The sequence below is a fragment of the Xenopus laevis genome, chromosome 9_10S (assembly GCF_017654675.1).
Source record: "Xenopus laevis strain J_2021 chromosome 9_10S, Xenopus_laevis_v10.1, whole genome shotgun sequence".
Taxonomy (NCBI): domain Eukaryota; kingdom Metazoa; phylum Chordata; class Amphibia; order Anura; family Pipidae; genus Xenopus; species Xenopus laevis.
Window position 1 is genome coordinate 9,270,623 of NC_054388.1, and position 16,970 is coordinate 9,287,592.

At 41.9% G+C, this 16,970-nt stretch overlaps 1 protein-coding gene across 2 annotated transcripts; it reads left to right on the top strand.

Annotated features, from left to right (window-relative positions):
• Window positions 1–1,129: 1,129 nt before the first annotated feature.
• On the top strand, window positions 1,130–16,083 carry LOC733375 (plasmanylethanolamine desaturase). Of its 2 annotated transcripts, XM_041577890.1 has the most exons (6): window positions 1,136–1,429; window positions 3,251–3,370; window positions 8,866–8,957; window positions 11,030–11,174; window positions 12,282–12,494; window positions 15,485–16,083. In XM_041577890.1, exons 1-6 carry the CDS (start codon window positions 1,252–1,254, stop codon window positions 15,604–15,606), a joined length of 870 nt encoding a protein of 289 aa, XP_041433824.1. In that variant the 5' UTR covers window positions 1,136–1,251; the 3' UTR covers window positions 15,607–16,083. The 2 variants fall into 2 exon arrangements, with proteins under 2 accessions (XP_018093652.2, XP_041433824.1); XM_018238163.2 differs by lacking the exon at window positions 3,251–3,370 and having other exon boundaries at window positions 1,130–1,429.
• The last annotated feature ends 887 nt before the right edge of the window (window positions 16,084–16,970 follow it).

A 16,970-nucleotide genomic window follows, 5' to 3' on the forward strand; every position in this document is an offset into this window, starting at 1 on the left:
GATTAGCAGCTACATACAAATATATTTAATAATACAATTCATTTAATATATAAAGTAACCCACGACTTGCCTTCAAGCTCGTTATGCAACATATAAGAAAATGAACACGCCCCCCACAGTTTCAAGCTTGGTATATTCCTCCATACGATGGTCAAAGCCGCGTTTACTGCTCGGTGTGTCGCGGCTACTTATTGATAGCCCAGGTTTTGACAGTACAAACTAGCCAAGGTGTGGATTTGGGCTACTTTTTGGAAACCAGCCAAGGCTTTCAGTTGGCCTAATGTGCCAAGCCTGAGTCTCCCAATGCATGTTGGGTAATGTAGTTTTTCTTTAACAGTTTGCCTACTGCCAAGTTTAATGTAAGACTACAATACCCAGCATGCACTGCGACTGCCTTGTGTAGAAATCAGGAGCTATCAGATTTTGGCCTCTGTACCCCCAATTCTCACATTTTCTGGTGACTTTTCTCAATTTCAGACAATTTTGGGGCAAAAATCTGCTGGCCAACAATATGACTAGAGGTTGAGCTGTTCTACCAATATTTATTGAAATTGTACATGAATTATGGCCTTGTGGGGCCCCTGTACCTCCTGGGCCTCTAGTGACGGCTGAATCTGTCCCGTTTTACTTCATGGAAAAATTTGCAAAAAGAAAAAGACTTATTTTCACATATATATATTTTTGTTCCACTGCACATATATAGTTATTTTTGGGCTACTTTTGAAGTGACTCTTGGGCTGGTTTTGTAGCTGATTTTGAGAATTAGACCTGGCGTTACCCTGTTCTCGCCGGTATTTGGCATATACACAACTGCTTCTGCTCAAGTAGAGAGAAAGGCGGGGCAGTTGTCTCACAATCGGCTCTGAATACCAGAACCCACCCTACACTGACAAGAACAGCCGCCCACTGACCTGCACACTGCGCCACCACCCTATCTTATCCTACAGCCGTCACCCTATTGGTCCGCTGCCACAGAGATGCTTTGCGTGCGAGACTGACGATTGGTTAAGGCAAGGCATCTCTGTGGCAGCGGACCAATAGGGTGACGGCTGTAGTATACTATAAGGTGGTGGCGCAGTTGGTCAGTGGGCGGCCGTTCTTGTCAGTGTAGGGTGGGTTTTGGTATTCACAGCCGATTGGGTTTGACAATGATCACCCCCTATTGGTTCTTTGGTCCCGCCCCTCATCCTGCTCTTCCCAATCAGCTGCCGAACTGGAGACACCGTGCTGTGCGATTGGCTGGTTGGGGACATGGCGAGGAAGGCGCACGGAGGAGCCGAGAGTGAGACCCGGCTCTGTCCGATGGCCGAGGAAGGGGTGAGCGCCGAACGTTGCGGGCAGGAGAAGAGCGATCCTTGCAAGGAAGGCGGCCCGAGGTGGGGACCCCAGCACGCAGGAGCCAGAGAATTGGCGGAACTTTACTCTTCAGGTGAGATCAGGGGTCGGGCGGGCGCAGAGGGGTCGGAGAGACTGTGTAACATGACTACTTCCTATCCTGCTCATCTGAAGCTTTATCTACCAGCAGTGATGTTGGATCGTGTAGTGTAACGTGTCATTGCTCAGTCTTGTACCTGCTGCCACAGACTGTGATGCTCAGGCCACTAATAATGTCTCATCCCTCATGTGACAGATAATAAGTGCTGCCCACCTGACTGCCATCTCCTCAGCTGACACTTAGTGTTTCACTGGAATCCCCCCACTTCTGCCTGTACCAACTTGTGCCTGTGTGGGACTAAGTACCGACATAAACCAGACTCTGCCGCCAGTGACCAGTCTCATCACTATTTACTCTCCATAAATTGCTCCTTATTTTCTCTCATGTTCCCAAATGACCATAAATTGGTCCAGGCCAGCAGCTCTGTGTGTTTATTGGTGGATATGCCAGTGACATATTTATATAACAGACTCCCTGTATGACTAGTGGCTACTGAGTCTACATACAGCCGCTGAGTGACTTGGGCTTGTACTTTTATATTAAACATATATATATATATATATATTATACAAAGTTATATATATATAATATAAATAATACACAAAAGCCATGAATATCTTTTAAATGATATCCTTATAAACGGTGAGTTCTGATGTCATCAGTTACAAACGGTGAGTTCTGATGTCATTTCTGTCACATGACTCACTGAAACTTGTGTATTATAATAAATAAAATATGGGGATATCAGAAGTTACCTCGGAGTTCCATGACCTGTATAAAAGCACTCGGCCTTATGCTTTTATATGGTCATGAAACTCCTTGGTAACTTATAATATCCTTATATTTTACAAGAGGGGGTACTTTATTCACTATATATACCAAATGCCCTCCAGCTTCTGCCCTTGAAACTTCTGTGACTAAAGCTGGCCATAGATGTTGAGATTTTTAAAAGATCCGATCCGCATCGTGAGACCACGATTATCTCAGAACGATCGTACGAACTGACCATCAACTAAAAAGACCAATTTGCCAGGAAAACAAAGGGGAGCTGCCTGCTTGGCCCTGCAAACATAGATACATTGCACTGGGACCGACAAAGATTTTTTGACCTGGCCGATCAATTTCCTGACAGATGCCGGCCGAAAAATCGTAAGATGTACGATCGGGGTCACAGAACCCCTCAGTGACTTCTAATATCCTTATCATTTACAGCAGGGGGTACATTATCCCTTATAATACATGAGTGATACTCAGAGTTCCCTGTATAACTCAGCCTGCAGCCTTGTGCCTTTATATGGTCACAGAACAACCCCTCAGTGACTTCTAATATCCTTATCATTTACAGTAGGGGGTACACTATCCCTTATAATACATGAGTGATACTCAGAGTTCCCTGTATAACTCAGCCTGCAGCCTTGTGCCTTTATGTGGTCACAGAACAACCCCTCAGTGACTTCTTATATCCTTATCATTTACAGTAGGGGGTACATTATCCCTTATAATACATGAGTGATACTCAGAGTTCCCTGTATAACTCAGCCTGCAGCCTTGTGCCTTTATATGGTCACAGAACAACCCCTCAGTGACTTCTAATATCCTTATCATTTACAGTAGGGGGTACAGTATCCCTTATAATACACGAGTGATACTCAGAGTTCCCTGTATAACTCAGCCTGCAGCCTTGTGCCTTTATATGGTCACAGAACAACCCCTCAGTGACTTCTAATATCCTTATCATTTACAGTAGGGGGTACATTATCCCTTATAATAAATTAAGGTACTGCAGTAAATCATTTGTTGTCTGACTTCCCACAGGAAAGCGTTTTCAAGAATGGATTTGTGTGATTCTGTGCTTCATCCTCCTCTCCTTCAACTTCGTCAGCCTCATACAATATTTCACCTTGGAGCACACGGCCAGCATCTTTATTAGCATCTGTAAGTACTGAGACTTTTATATTTCAAGGCATTAATGATGTATTAACCTGGGTTCTGGTCAAATGTTCCAGACTCCATTTAAATCACATAATTCCAGCCATTAACAATAATTTCCCTTTCCTCTGTAATAATAAAACTATATGCTGCGATATAATGAACCCGTATTGAATGCAAAATAACCCCATTGGGTTTAATTCATGTTTAAAGGGGAAGTAAAGTCTAACATAGAATAAGGCTAGAAATGCTGTATTTTGTATACTAAACATAAACATGAACTTACTGCACCACAAGCCTAATCAAACAAATGATTTATGCTTTCAAAGTTGGCCACAGGGGGTCACCATCTTGTAACTTTGTTATACATCTTTGCAAGACTAAGACTGTGCACATGCTCAGTGTGGTCTGGGCTGCTTAGGGATCGTCATAAATGATCAAAACAGCACAAGTCAAATAATATCTGCCAGAAGCCGATACACAAGACTGATTAATAATCAGAATATACAGACTGCACTGGGTCCTGTGTTGTCATGTAATCTAATGTGGATTTTATAGTTTTTGTATTGTTTAATACAAACTTTCTCCAACTCTGCAGAACCAGTGGCTGCAGCAAAATAATCCTCCAAATAGAATCCCAGTTTATCTGTTTAAATCTGGCTCCATGATCTTTGTCCCTGCAGCTGGAGTTGGAAACAGTAAAGGGGATGTAAAGGCAAAAATAAAATCCAATACAAATCTCTACACAGTCGCCGACTGCTCTACAGGGAAACAAACAAAGCTGCTTGAGTTCTGCATGGCTGGGAAGTAAGGCGGGGGCTCCCCCTGCTGTACATAAGTATGATTGTTTCCCTGCAGAGCAGTTAGGGACCGTCTGACAATTCCTATCCACAGCAGTAAATGAAGGGAGAATTTCACTGCATACAGTCAGGTTTCTTATAAAAACGGTATACATTTTTTAATTAAAGTATATTGGAGATAGGTTTCTTTTTCATTAAAGAAAGTAAAAATGGGATTTTATTTTTCTGCCTTTACATGCCTTTTAAATGATATTATAACTGATGTAAGGTATGGAGATCCAAATTACAGAAAGATCCCTTATCTGGGAAACACCAGGTCTTGAGCGTTCTGAATAACAGGTCCCTCACTCTGCACATTGTGGATACTGTAAAATTTCCACTTTAATCTCTGAGCCTACATGATCTCTGCCTGTGACTGTAAAGGTCTGCTGAACATATGGATAGTCTTACCTACAGGTGATACCGGATATACACAGGGAGGGGTGTGTGTACATTTTAAGCCTAGGCTTCCTTACAGGGATACTGACGTTTCCTACTCATTGGTCTGCCCACTAAGTCTCCTACCCATAATGCATATTTATATTGCCCTATAGAACATACTGGAAGGGCAGTGTCTGTTTCATTGCTCTCTGTATGCCCAATAAGGCATAGTCATGCAGGCCAGGGAAATATATCATTTAATCAACTGAAACTATCTATTTTGTTTTGAAATACAGTTATGGGACCTGTTATCCAGAATGCTCGGGAACTGGATAAAGGATCTTTCTGTAATTTGGATCTTCATACCTTAAGTCTACTAGAAAATCATGTAAACATGAAATAAACCCAATAGGCTGGTTTTGCTTCCAATAAGGATTAATTATATCTTAGTTGGGATCAAGTACAAGGTAGAGGTATGGGACCTGTTATCCAGAATGCTCATGACCTGGGGTTTTACAAATGTGGGGGCTTTCCCTTATTTGGATCTCCATACCTAAAGTCTACTAAAAAAATCAACGAAACAAGAATTTAACCCAAATGGATTGATTTGGCTCCAATAAGGACTAATTCTATCTTAGTTGGGTAAAGTACAGGTTTAGGACCTGTTATCCAGAATGCTCGGGACCTGGGGATTTCCGTAGAACGTATCTTTCTGTAATTTGGATCTTCATGTCTTAAGTCTACTAGAAAATCATGTAAACATTAAATAAACCCAATAGGCTGGTTTTGCTTCCAATAAGGATTAATTATATCTTAGTTGGGATCAAGTACAAGCTACTGTTTTATTATTACACAGAAAAAGGAAATCATTTTTAAGAATTTGGATTATTTGGATAAAATGGAGTGCCTTTCCTTAATTTCTGGATAACTGATCCCATACCCGTATAAGCAAATTTAAAAAAAGGAATACAGAGGAGAGCAGCAAAATTAATAAAGGGATTGAGCCGCAGAATTTCAGTAGCTATATAATATACAATAGGTATATTACTTTGTGTATGAATATAAACCTGGGCTGTCGGGAGCAGTTCACACCCTGCCAATAGTCCGAATGGCAGAGGAATTCCAGTAGCCGGTGGCTGTCAGATACTGTCTCTCATTGTATTGCTGGTTTGGCTCATAGGAGCAGATTATAATTATAATGCATCTGTATACAAACACAGTGAATTAATTGGCCTCAGAGTGAGTCTCTCGTGGGGTGCAGTCTCTCTCCTGCATTAACACATCTCCCATGGGTGCCGGCTGGGACCAGAGAAATCTTTTGAATTCGGGATAATATTAGAAATCTGCCAGCTGCCACATTCTACTTGAAAAGGCAGAAAGCAGGGAGCCAATGAGGTGCGGCTAAAAGATTCTCCGTAGTCACTTATTCTCTTCTCAGCCACCTGTGAGATGGTGATAGCGGATTTACTATAAATCAAACACTTTTTCGCTCCCGTTGCTGTTCTGCCCAGCCGGCCAATCAAAAGCTTCTGTCACATTCAGTAGCAGAACTGAACAGAGAAGTGTCAGAAGAAGCTTCCTGTATCTGTAGTTTCAGCTTCTGGTCAAATTCATGTTTGTGGCAGTGTTAAATTGCTAATACTGTGAAAACTAAAAGAAAAAAAAATGTAAATGTAAAAATGTTTTGCTGAGCACTGAGAAATTTTACGTGATGTTGTTTGAGTGGTGCAGGTATAGGATCTGTTATCTGGAAACCCCGTTATCCAGAAAGCTCCAAATTACAGACAAGCTGTCTTCCATAGATTCAATTTTATCCAAATAATCCAAATATTTAAAAATGCCATTCCCTATTTCTATGAGAACAAAATAGATGGAATAATAAATTATACAGGTATAGGATCCGTTATCTGGAAACCTGTTATCCAGAAAGCTCTGAATTATGGAAAGGCTGTCTCCCATAGACTCCATTTTATCTCCAAATTTTTAAAAACGATTTCCTTTGTTTTAGTAATAATAAAACAGTAGCTTGTACTTAATCCCAACTAAGATATAATTAATCCTTATTGGAGGCAAAACCAGCCTATTGGGTTTATTTAATGTTTAAATTATTTACTAGTAGATTTATGGCATGAAGATCCAAATTAGGGAAAGATCCATTATCCAGAAAACCCCAGGTCCAGAGCCCTGGATAACCAGTCCTGAGCATTCTGGAGAACCGGTCCTGAGCATTCTGAATAACCGGTCCTGAGCATTCTGGGTAACAGATCCCAAGCCTTCTGCATAACAGGTCCCGAGCCATCTGCATATCAGGTCCCGAGCCATCTGCATAACAGGTACCGAGCCTTCTGAATAACAGGTCACGGCATTCTGGATAACAGATACCGAACCTTCTGGATAACAGTTCCGAGCCTTCTGGGTAACCAGTCCCGAGCCTTCTGGGTAATCGGTCCCAAGCCTTCTGGATAACAGGTTCCCGAGCCTTCTGGATAACAGGTTCCCGAGCCTTCTGGATAACAGGTCCCGAGCCTTCTGGATAACAGATCCTATGCCTGTAATTTGTTTTAGTATTGGGAAATGTAATGGCTTAAGTCACACGTTTGGATGAGGAAGGAAGATTGGTATGCAGGGGGGACGCTGGCAGATAGGGGGGTGTCACCTTTTTAGGAGGAAAGTACCAGCACCCTGGGGAGGGCGGTGACAAAAGGGCTGGTCTGTGACATCATAGGGGCGTGGCTATGATGTCATACGCGGCTCTAGGAGGAACGAGGAAGAGAAAAGTGTTTCGGCTGATTCTGGGTGGATTGGGGGCAGCCACGGGCAAAATGTACGTGTTTTACAAATTTACTGACTACTCCCCTGCTGGTAATTTTACTGGCCCGGCCTTGGCAGGTATTTTACTGGCTCGGCTGGTGAATTACTGTCTGGGTGGCAACCCTATTGGCAGAACAGATTTTCTGCCAGGATCCATCATGGAGGGGTGGGGGGCATTTATCAACATTTGCACCTGAGCAGTATCCCATAGAAACCAATAAGTGATGAACTTTTTAAGTAAAGATTTCATTGGTCGCTCAATGTGAGACTGCAGGGCAGGTAATGCTCCAATTCTATTCTGCCTTGTTTTCTCCAGATCTGCTTTCAGCCCCAGTAATCACAGGGCAGGGGTGGCCTATGGAATGTAGCAGCTTTTGGCTGGTGGTGGATCTATAGTCTCTCCTGTCTCCCAGACTGAGTAAACACAGCGTTATCTCTTGGGCTGATAATATCGGCCCTGCTCTGATACCAGTGTTTAAACAGTAGCAAGTGATTAGGGCACAGCTGTAGCCATGAAGAGGCTCAATAAAGCAATAAATAAGAGTATGAGAATAGTTTTTTGTCTATTCTGGGGCAGGCAATATTAGGGCAGGGGCACACGGGCAGTCGACAAATCTCCTCTTCTTCAGGCGACTAATCTCCCCCAACTGCCTTCCTCATGCTAAAATGAAAAACCGCCTGCGCCAATGTACTCGCGGCGCTTCGATTTCCGAAGTCGCCCGAATTTTCCTCGTGAGCCAGCAGGAAGGCAGTTGTCGCCCCCGCAGAAGAGGCGATTTGTCGCCGGGTGACTAAATCTCCCCGAATTCTCTCATCTGTAGCCCTAAGGCTACAAATGTATTGTTACTGCTACTTTTTATTACTCATCTTTCTATTCAGGCTTCTCCTATTCATATTCCAGTTTCTTATTCAAATCAGTGCATGGTTGCTAGGGGAATTTGGACCTAGCTACCTGATTGCTGAAATTACAAACTGGAGAGCTGCTGCATAAAAAGCTAAATAACTACAAATAAAAATGCAAATAATAAAACATGAAACCCAATTGCAAATTGTCTCAGAATATCTACTAACAGTTAATTTAAAGGTGAACAACCCCTTTAAGGTGGCTATACACGAAAAATCTGCTTGTTTAGCGACTTTGCCTATCCGGCCCAATGGTTGCTAAGATCACTAACCATAGAAACGTCCATGTTTCACTTTGGAAAGATGTAGAATTCAAGGGAACATATGAAGATCAAAAGGCCACTATAAAGTTATAATTCTATTGCCTGCATCATGCAGAAATGCCATTGTTCTTTTTAACTTGCCTTTTAATGACTGCTAATGTTATCAGCCTCTAATTAGCATATAATTACCTTTTCCAGGGAGTCGTGGGATACAATGTCATGCAGCCACTACATGCACTGAATCCTGGTTTTATCTGTGAAACAAATCCGAGATGAACCCTCTTCTCACTATTCTTTTCTATAGTTGCAGGCATCATTACTGCAGATTTTGCCTCTGGACTTGTCCATTGGGGAGCAGACACTTGGGGATCTGTGGATCTGCTGATTGTTGGAAAAGTAAGTTTTTGTTACTGCATGTGACAGCTGCTGGGATTCCTTATTGCCCGTGTCCCACCTCATCCCTTTATCCTATATATGCTCTTCTTATATGAGTAGGGGGTACATTATCCCTTATAATACATGAGTGATACTCAGAGTTCCCTGTATAACTCAGCCTGCAGCCTTGTGCCTTTATATGGTCACAGAACAACCCCTCAGTGACTTCTAATATCCTTATCATTTACAGTAGGGGGTACATTATCCCTTATAATACATGAGTGATACTCAGAGTTCACTTCTAATATCCTTATCATTTACAGTAGGGGGTACATTATCCCTTATAATACATGAGTGATACTCAGAGTTCCCTGTATAACTCAGCCTGCGGCCTTGTGCCTTTATATGGTCACAGAACAACCCCTCAGTGACTTCTAATATCCTTATCATTTACAGTAGGGGGTACATTATCCCTTATAATACATGAGTGATACTCAGAGTTCACTTCTAATATCCTTATCATTTACAGTAGGGGGTACATTATCCCTTATAATACATGAGTGATACTCAGAGTTCCCTGTATAACTCAGCCTGCAGCTTTGTGCCTTTATATGGTCACAGAACAACCCCTCAGTGATTTTCATTATCCTTTATCATTTACAGTAGGGGGTACATTATCCCTTATAATACATGAGACATACTCAGAGTTCCCTGTATAACTCAGCCTGCAGCCGTGTGCCTTTATATGGTCACAGAACAACCCCTCAGTGACTTTAATATCCTTATATCATTTACAGTAGGGGGTACATTATCCCTTTATATATACATGAGTGATACTCAGAGTTCCCTGTATAACTCAGCCTGCAGCTTTGTGCTTTATATGGTCACAGAACAACCCAGCTCAGTTTTGACCCATGTATACTATATCATTCAGATTCAGTTAGGCCGTGCAGCTTATATGTCAGTGACTTCTAATATCCTTATCATTACAGCAGTACATGAGTGGGACCCTGTCCCTCTTAGGCGCACTCAGCTTTGCTGGTCACAGAACAACCCCTCAGTGACTTCTAATATCCTTATCATTTACAGTAGGGGGTACATTATCCCTTATAATACATAAGTGATACTCAGAGTTCCCGGAGAGATCCGCTCGTTTGCCTTGAGGTGGGCAATATCGGGCTGATCCGATCGTGGGCCCTAAGAAATTATTTCTTTAAAAATTGGATTGTTTGATTATAATGGAGTCTGTGGGAGACAGCCTTTCATTAATTCGGAGCTTTCTGGATAATGGGTTTTCTGCATAACATACCTGTATTAGAGCATCAGCTGCAATGCAATGGGCTGTTGTGCATTGTGCCTGTACAGGTAAATAAAATTAAATTTGTGCCAGAAAATATTCTGCAGTATTCAGGTCCAATTTTATTGGGGTTGTTGACCTTTTTCAGTTCAGTTGGTTTCAGACAGTTCACCAAAAATAAAGACTTTTTCCAATGACTTTCTATTTTCTATGTGTGACCGTTTTTCTAATATTTTTTTTTTCTAAGTTTCATTTTTAACCCACTAAAGCAGGTCTGGGAGGGGGGTCGCCGACCCTGTTAACTGTTCTCAATTGATACATTTAGTTGAAACATTTCTTATCTTTGTCCCTGCTGAGCAGACTCTATGGGTTTCATTACAGGCAGCTGTTAGAATTGATACAATAGTTGCTAATACTCCAGAGATGCTGCTGAGAAATATATCGACTAAATGTTGCAAAATTGTAACCGAAACTGATTTACTGAGCTGTCAGACAGAAACGCCAGAGAAAGGGACATTCAACTTTTTGAAAAAAATGGTAGAAAATAAAAATCTGAAAACAATTGAACTGAAAAAGGAGTTTGGAAGATGAACAGCCCCTTTAATAAGAGAAACAAAAGCACAAATGTGTTTCTAACATAATCATGGGACTCTGTACAGTAGTCGTTTCTCTGCCACCTGCTGGTCAAGAATATGAAGTTCAGTCATGTTTTCTAACAAGGATCTGGTTCTGTGTGGGGTTGTATCTGAATTTTGTGACATGCTACAACTCATTATTCTATTATTCATTATTCTAGGCCTTCATCCGACCATTTAGAGAACATCACATCGACCCTACCGCGATTACAAGGCATGATTTCATTGAGACCAATGGGGATAACTGCATGGCAACGCTCATTCCCTTGGCCTGCATGGCCTATAGATTCATGTTCTACACTCCAGGTATGTCGATGGTTTAGAGTTGAATGAATGTTGCCATAGTTTATATGTGGAAGCAGTGGGAACACCCAGGGTCGGACTGGGGGGCCCACCGGGGCTGCTGTCACAGGGCCTCCCTCCCGGCAGTCCCAGAAGCCCCCCCGGACCTCCAGCCTTCTGCCTCCACGAACGAGCCGTGTGCACGCAGAAGACGCGCATGCGATAAGAAGATGCAACGCGCATGCACGTGAAGAAGATGCTACGCAGCATTGACAAAAGATGTTTTCTGGGTAAGCAGGTCTGGCCCGGGGGCCGGGACCCATCGTTTTTTCCCGGTGCACCGCCCTGAGCCCTCAGCACGGGGAGTGAACAATCCAAAAAGTATTTGGAGCAGGCACTCAAAGAAGGCAAACTTCCACCAGGCCATAAGTTCAAAGTGAAAAGAGTTTAAAATTTGTGTCCACAGCCTTACGCGTTTTGTGTCAAAACATACAAGTGTTTATGACACGAAACACGTAAGGCTGTGGACACAATAAACTCTTTTCACTTTGAACTTATGGCCTGGTGGAAGTTTGCCTTCTTTGAGTGCCTGCTCCAAAGACTTTTCAAACGTATGGGGTAGAGTCCTGCAGCGGGTTGGGAACCCGTGGGTTACCCGCAAAAACCTGAGGTACCCTGCGGGTTGCGGGTAGAAGTGCCGGTATAGATTCAGGTTGGCGGTTCTGCAGGTCATGCCGCGGGTCTTCTCAATAGCAATTTTTATTCCTTTTTTCTGATCACGCCTACTTCCGATGATGTCACTTCCGGTTTACAATGACAGCACTTCCTGATTCTTGATGGTCAGCGGGTCCCGGTTGCGGATAAGGTACTTTCGCGTCGGGTTGCTGGTCCAAGCGGGTAAGAATGCAGGTTGCGGATCTGGATTGCGTGTACAGGTCGGGTACGGGTTCCAAAAAATGGACCCGCGCAGGACTCTAGTATGTGGCATTGCACTGATTCTCAAACTGAGTTCTGAGCTTGACTTCAAATGTTCTGCAGAAGAATTGTATAAATGTAAAGCAGACTGTGGAGCAGTATTCTTCATATAAGATTCATGTGCTCCTTTCTCCCCCCACCCCACCATGTCTGCAGATCTCATTTACAAAACATACCAGCTCGAGTGCTTCATCTTTGCCCTCGCCATGTTTGTGACACTGACGAACCAGATTCACAAATGGTCTCACACCTATTTTGGTCTTCCTGCCTGGGTGGTCTTCCTTCAGGACTGGCACGTCATACTACCCCGCAAACACCACCGTGTCCACCATGTGTCTCCCCACGAGACTTACTTCTGCATCACTACAGGTAAGTGCGTTGGCATGTGTTCCCAGGTAACTCTGAGCAGTGCCTGATTTGATCAGTAGCAATGGCAGTTAAAAGGGAAATTCCCAAAAATGAAAATTTAATTTAAGCTTCAGCATACTGAAAATACTGATCATTTCTCAATACAATCAATTAAATATTCTGTACCGTTTCTGAAATAATCAAGTTTATCTTGACTATTCCTCTCTCAGCATCTGTTTCTCTTTATTCTGTCTTCGTGAAAATGGGTGTCAGATTGACAGTTGACATTGACAGTTAGATCCAATATATCTTATAGGGGGGCTTCCTTTTGCCTAGCAGATGTATTGGAGCTCACTCAAATAACTGATTCCATTACAAACAAAATCTAACAAAATAACTGCCTTTTGCACAAATCCTGCATGTAGAGAGACATGATGTCTGGTGATTTTAAAGTAGGGATGTACTGATTCCAGGATTCGGTTTGGGATTTGGTCAGGATTCAGCCTTTTTCAGCAGGATTCAGATCCGGCTGAATCCTTCTGCCCGGCCAAACCGAATCTGAAGGGGAGGGGAATCCCATGACTTTTGTCACAAAACAAGGAAGTAAAAAATGTTTTCGCCTTACCACACCTAATTTGCATATGCATTTGTTGATTCGGTTCGGTAATCAGCCAAATCTTTCTCTAAGGATTTGGGGGTTCGGCCAAATCCAAAATAGTGGATTCGGTGCATTCCTATTTTAAAGGATTAGAAACATAAAAATTTTTTGAAAAAAATTTTTTGTATACTACTAAAATAAAACACCAACACATATTAAATTTTAAAATCGCTTCATTTAGAAATAACTTACCGAGTCTCTGCTAGCGCTCCTCTTCAGAAAAGGCGATCGGGCGATCCATTGTGCGGCAGTCGATTTCTCCTCCCTGCCTTCCTTATAAGAGATAGCCAGGGAGGAAAAAATTGAGCGCCGCACAATGGATCGTCGCCTTTTCTGAATAGGAGCGCAATAGGAGATTTGGTAAGTTATTTCTAAATAAAGACTTTGCGATTTTAAAGTTTCATTTGTCTTTGTGTTTTTTTTTTCCGTAGAATACAAATAAATTTTTTTTTTTTAGAAAATGTTGGTTACTGGTCCTTTAACAGTGGTTGAGCTCTAATACATCTTCTAGGCAAAAGAAGCCCCCTATTGGATCCAACTTTCATTCAAAATCAGACTCCCTTACAAGAAGAGAGACAAATGCTTAGGGGGGATAGTGAAGAGTAACTTAGAACTAAAATATTTTAGAAACAGTTCAGAATTTTTAATTGATTATATTTAGAAAAGTTCTTATTTCAGTATGGCGAAGCTAATATTAAATTCTAATTTCCGCGACAGTTCCCCTTTAATTAAATGCATTCTCACTTCTGTGTATTTTTATGGTATGGGAGATTGTGAGCTTGAGGCACAACGGCAGTTGAGTGAAGAGTGAAACTGCAAGAGGAGTCCACGACCCTTTTATAGAAACTTCAAGGGGGGGAAATAAATGGGAACTTTGAGTATCACTCGTGTATTAGAATTAAGATATTGTAATGTGTTAGTAACACAGATGCCCCAGTGGCAGCAAGACTTCTGCAGCAAAAGCCACGGCATCAAAGATATTCGGATCACAATGTTAATGGGTAACTTTAAGACACAGCAAGAGAGTAAGGGGTGGGAATTCAAACTAATGACTTGGTCTTTGTCACACCATGTGATCTGATTACATCTAGACCCCTGGACTATTTACAACCCACCCTAATTACTTTACTTACTCCTTATTATCTCAACAAGTTATCTCTGTCTATCTGTAACATTCTAATTTATTGCCCATAAACTGTTTTCAGTGATGTAACAGTATATATGCTGTGCCTTTAGCTTTCATTTGTATTTTGCCTGACTAAGGGGCCTGCGTGCTCTAAAAGCTTGCAATTTTTTGCTTACTCAGTTAGCCAATAAAAGGTATCACCAAACTTAATGTTTCATGTATCAGAAGGAATAACGTACCCCCTACTGTAAGTGATAAGGATATTCGAAGTCACTGAAGGGTTATGTGACAATAAAAAGACTCGAGGCTTCAGGCTGAGTTATACAGGGAACTCTGAGTATCACTCATGTATTATAAGGGATAATGTACCCCCTACTGTAAATGATAAGGATATTAGAAGTCACTGAGGGGTTGTTCTGTGTCCATATAAAGGCACAAGGCTGCCGGCTGAGTTATACAGGGAACTCTGAGTATCACTCATGTATTATAAGGGATAACGTACCCCCTACTGTAAATGATAAGGATATTAGAAGTCATTGAGGGGTTGTTCTGTGACCATATAAAGGCACAAGGCTGCAGGCTGAGTTATACAGGGAACTCAGAGTATCATTCATGTATTATAAGGGATAATGTACCCCCTACTGTAAATGATAAGGATATTAGAAGTCACTGAGGGGTTTTTCTGTGACCATATAAAGGCACAAGGCTGCAGGCTGAGTTATACAGGGAATTCTGAGTATCACTCATGTATTATAAGGGATAATATACCCCCTACCTAGCTTTCATATATTTTTTGCTTATTCAGTTAGCCAATAAAAGGTATTACCAAACTTTAAATTTCATGTATTATAAGGGATTATGTACCCCCTACTATAAATGATAAGGATATTAGAAGTCACTGAGGGGTTGTTCTGTGACCATATAAAGGCACAAGGCTGCAGGCTGAGTTATACAGGGAACTCTGAGTATCACTCATGTATTATAAGGGATAATGTACCCCCTACTGTAAATGATAAGGATATTAGAAGTCACTGAGGGGTTGTTCTGTGACCATATAAAGGCACAAGGCTACAGGCTGAGTTATACAGGGAACTCTGAGTATCACTCATGTATTATAAGGGATAATGTACCCCCTACTGTAAATAAGTCACAGAGAAATCCTCTGACCGTGTAAAGACACAAAACATTATGATTTGTATTTTGAGATTTGTATCTTTCCATCACAAGGTTGGTTGAATTACCCTCTGGAGATGATCGGATTCTGGAGACATCTGGAAGACTTTATCCGAGGAGTGACGGGAGAAAAGCCTCGGTCCGACGACTTAAAGTGGGCACAGAAAGTGAAGTAGCCTTTTGCGCCATTCTGCACGAATCCTTGAACGAGTTGCCAACCTTTTTTTTTTTTTAAAAAAAAATTTAAAATAAAATTAAAACATGAAAACTAAAGCCATTAGCCAAATACATAAACGGACTTACAGCAAATAATTGATGTTTGAGCACTGACTGTTTTAACAATGTACAGACTAAAAGGATCACTGGGAATTCCGGGAAGGGATCGGCCCGACTGTTACAATGATCTATATCAGCTGACGGATTCCGTTTCTTTTTATTATTTTTTTGTTGTCGTTGCTGATGTTTAGATGACGTCACTTTTTTTTTTTTTGGCGAGTCTCATGAGGCCACCACGTGAGTCAGACCACGTGAGTCAGATTGTGTCCTAACTTGCACTATATAGAAACCCGTCACATCAGTGAGAATTAATCAGCGTTTTGTTGTATCAACATGAATTTGCTGCCCTCGAAATCTTAACACGTCGTTCAAAATTATCAGAGTGTGCTGTTTCATTATTCCTTTTTATTTGTAGTTGTCGCCCTAATCTGCTTATGATGCACGTCATATCAACTTAACGAAAGATAAGTGTATGGCACCAGAGTGGGGCTGGTGTGTTTGCTTCAGAAACTCTACTAGTTTATATAAACAAGCTGCTGTGTAGCCATGGGGGCAGCCATTCAAGCACAGGATACACAGTAGATAACAGATAAGTACTACTATAGTTTATATAAACAAGCTGCTGTGTAGCCATGGGGGCAGCCATTCAAGCACAGGATACACAGTAGATAACAGAAGTACTACTATAGTTTATATAAACAAGCTGCTGTGTAGCCATGGGGGCAGCCATTCAAGCACAGGATACACAGTAGATAACAGATCAGTACTACTATAGTTTATATAAACACGTTGCTGTGTAGCCATGGGGGCAGCCATTCAAGCACAGGATACACAGTAGATAACAGATAAGTACTACTATAGTTTATATAAATAAGCTGCTGTGTAGCCATGGGGGCAGCCATTCAAGCACAGGATACACAGTAGATAACAGATAAGTACTACTATAGTTTATATAAACAAGCTGCTGTGTAGCTATAGGGGCAGCCATTTAAGCACAGGATACACAGTAGATAACAGATAAGTACTACTATAGTTTATATAAACAAGCTGCTGTGTAGCCATGGGGGCAGCCATTCAAGCACAGGATACACAGTAGATAACAGATAAGTACTACTATAGTTTATATAAACAAGCTGCTGTGTAGCCATGGGGCAGCCATTCAAGCACAGGATACAGTGGCGTAACTACCGGGGGAGCAGGGGGTGCAATTGGGCCAGGGCCCGCAGCCCCGCAGAGCCCCCCGGCAGTCACGTGCCCACTGCTG

Bases quoted from the DNA above. Each gene is read 5' to 3' on its own strand.
- LOC733375 (XM_041577890.1), top strand. From the start codon at position 1,252: ATGGCGAGGAAGGCGCACGGAGGAGCCGAGAGTGAGACCCGGCTCTGT. The intron at 8,958-11,029 runs GTAAGTTTTTGT...TCATTATTCTAG, and splicing joins ATCTGCTGATTGTTGGAAAA to GCCTTCATCCGACCATTTAG. The intron at 12,495-15,484 runs GTAAGTGCGTTG...TTCCATCACAAG, and splicing joins TTACTTCTGCATCACTACAG to GTTGGTTGAATTACCCTCTG.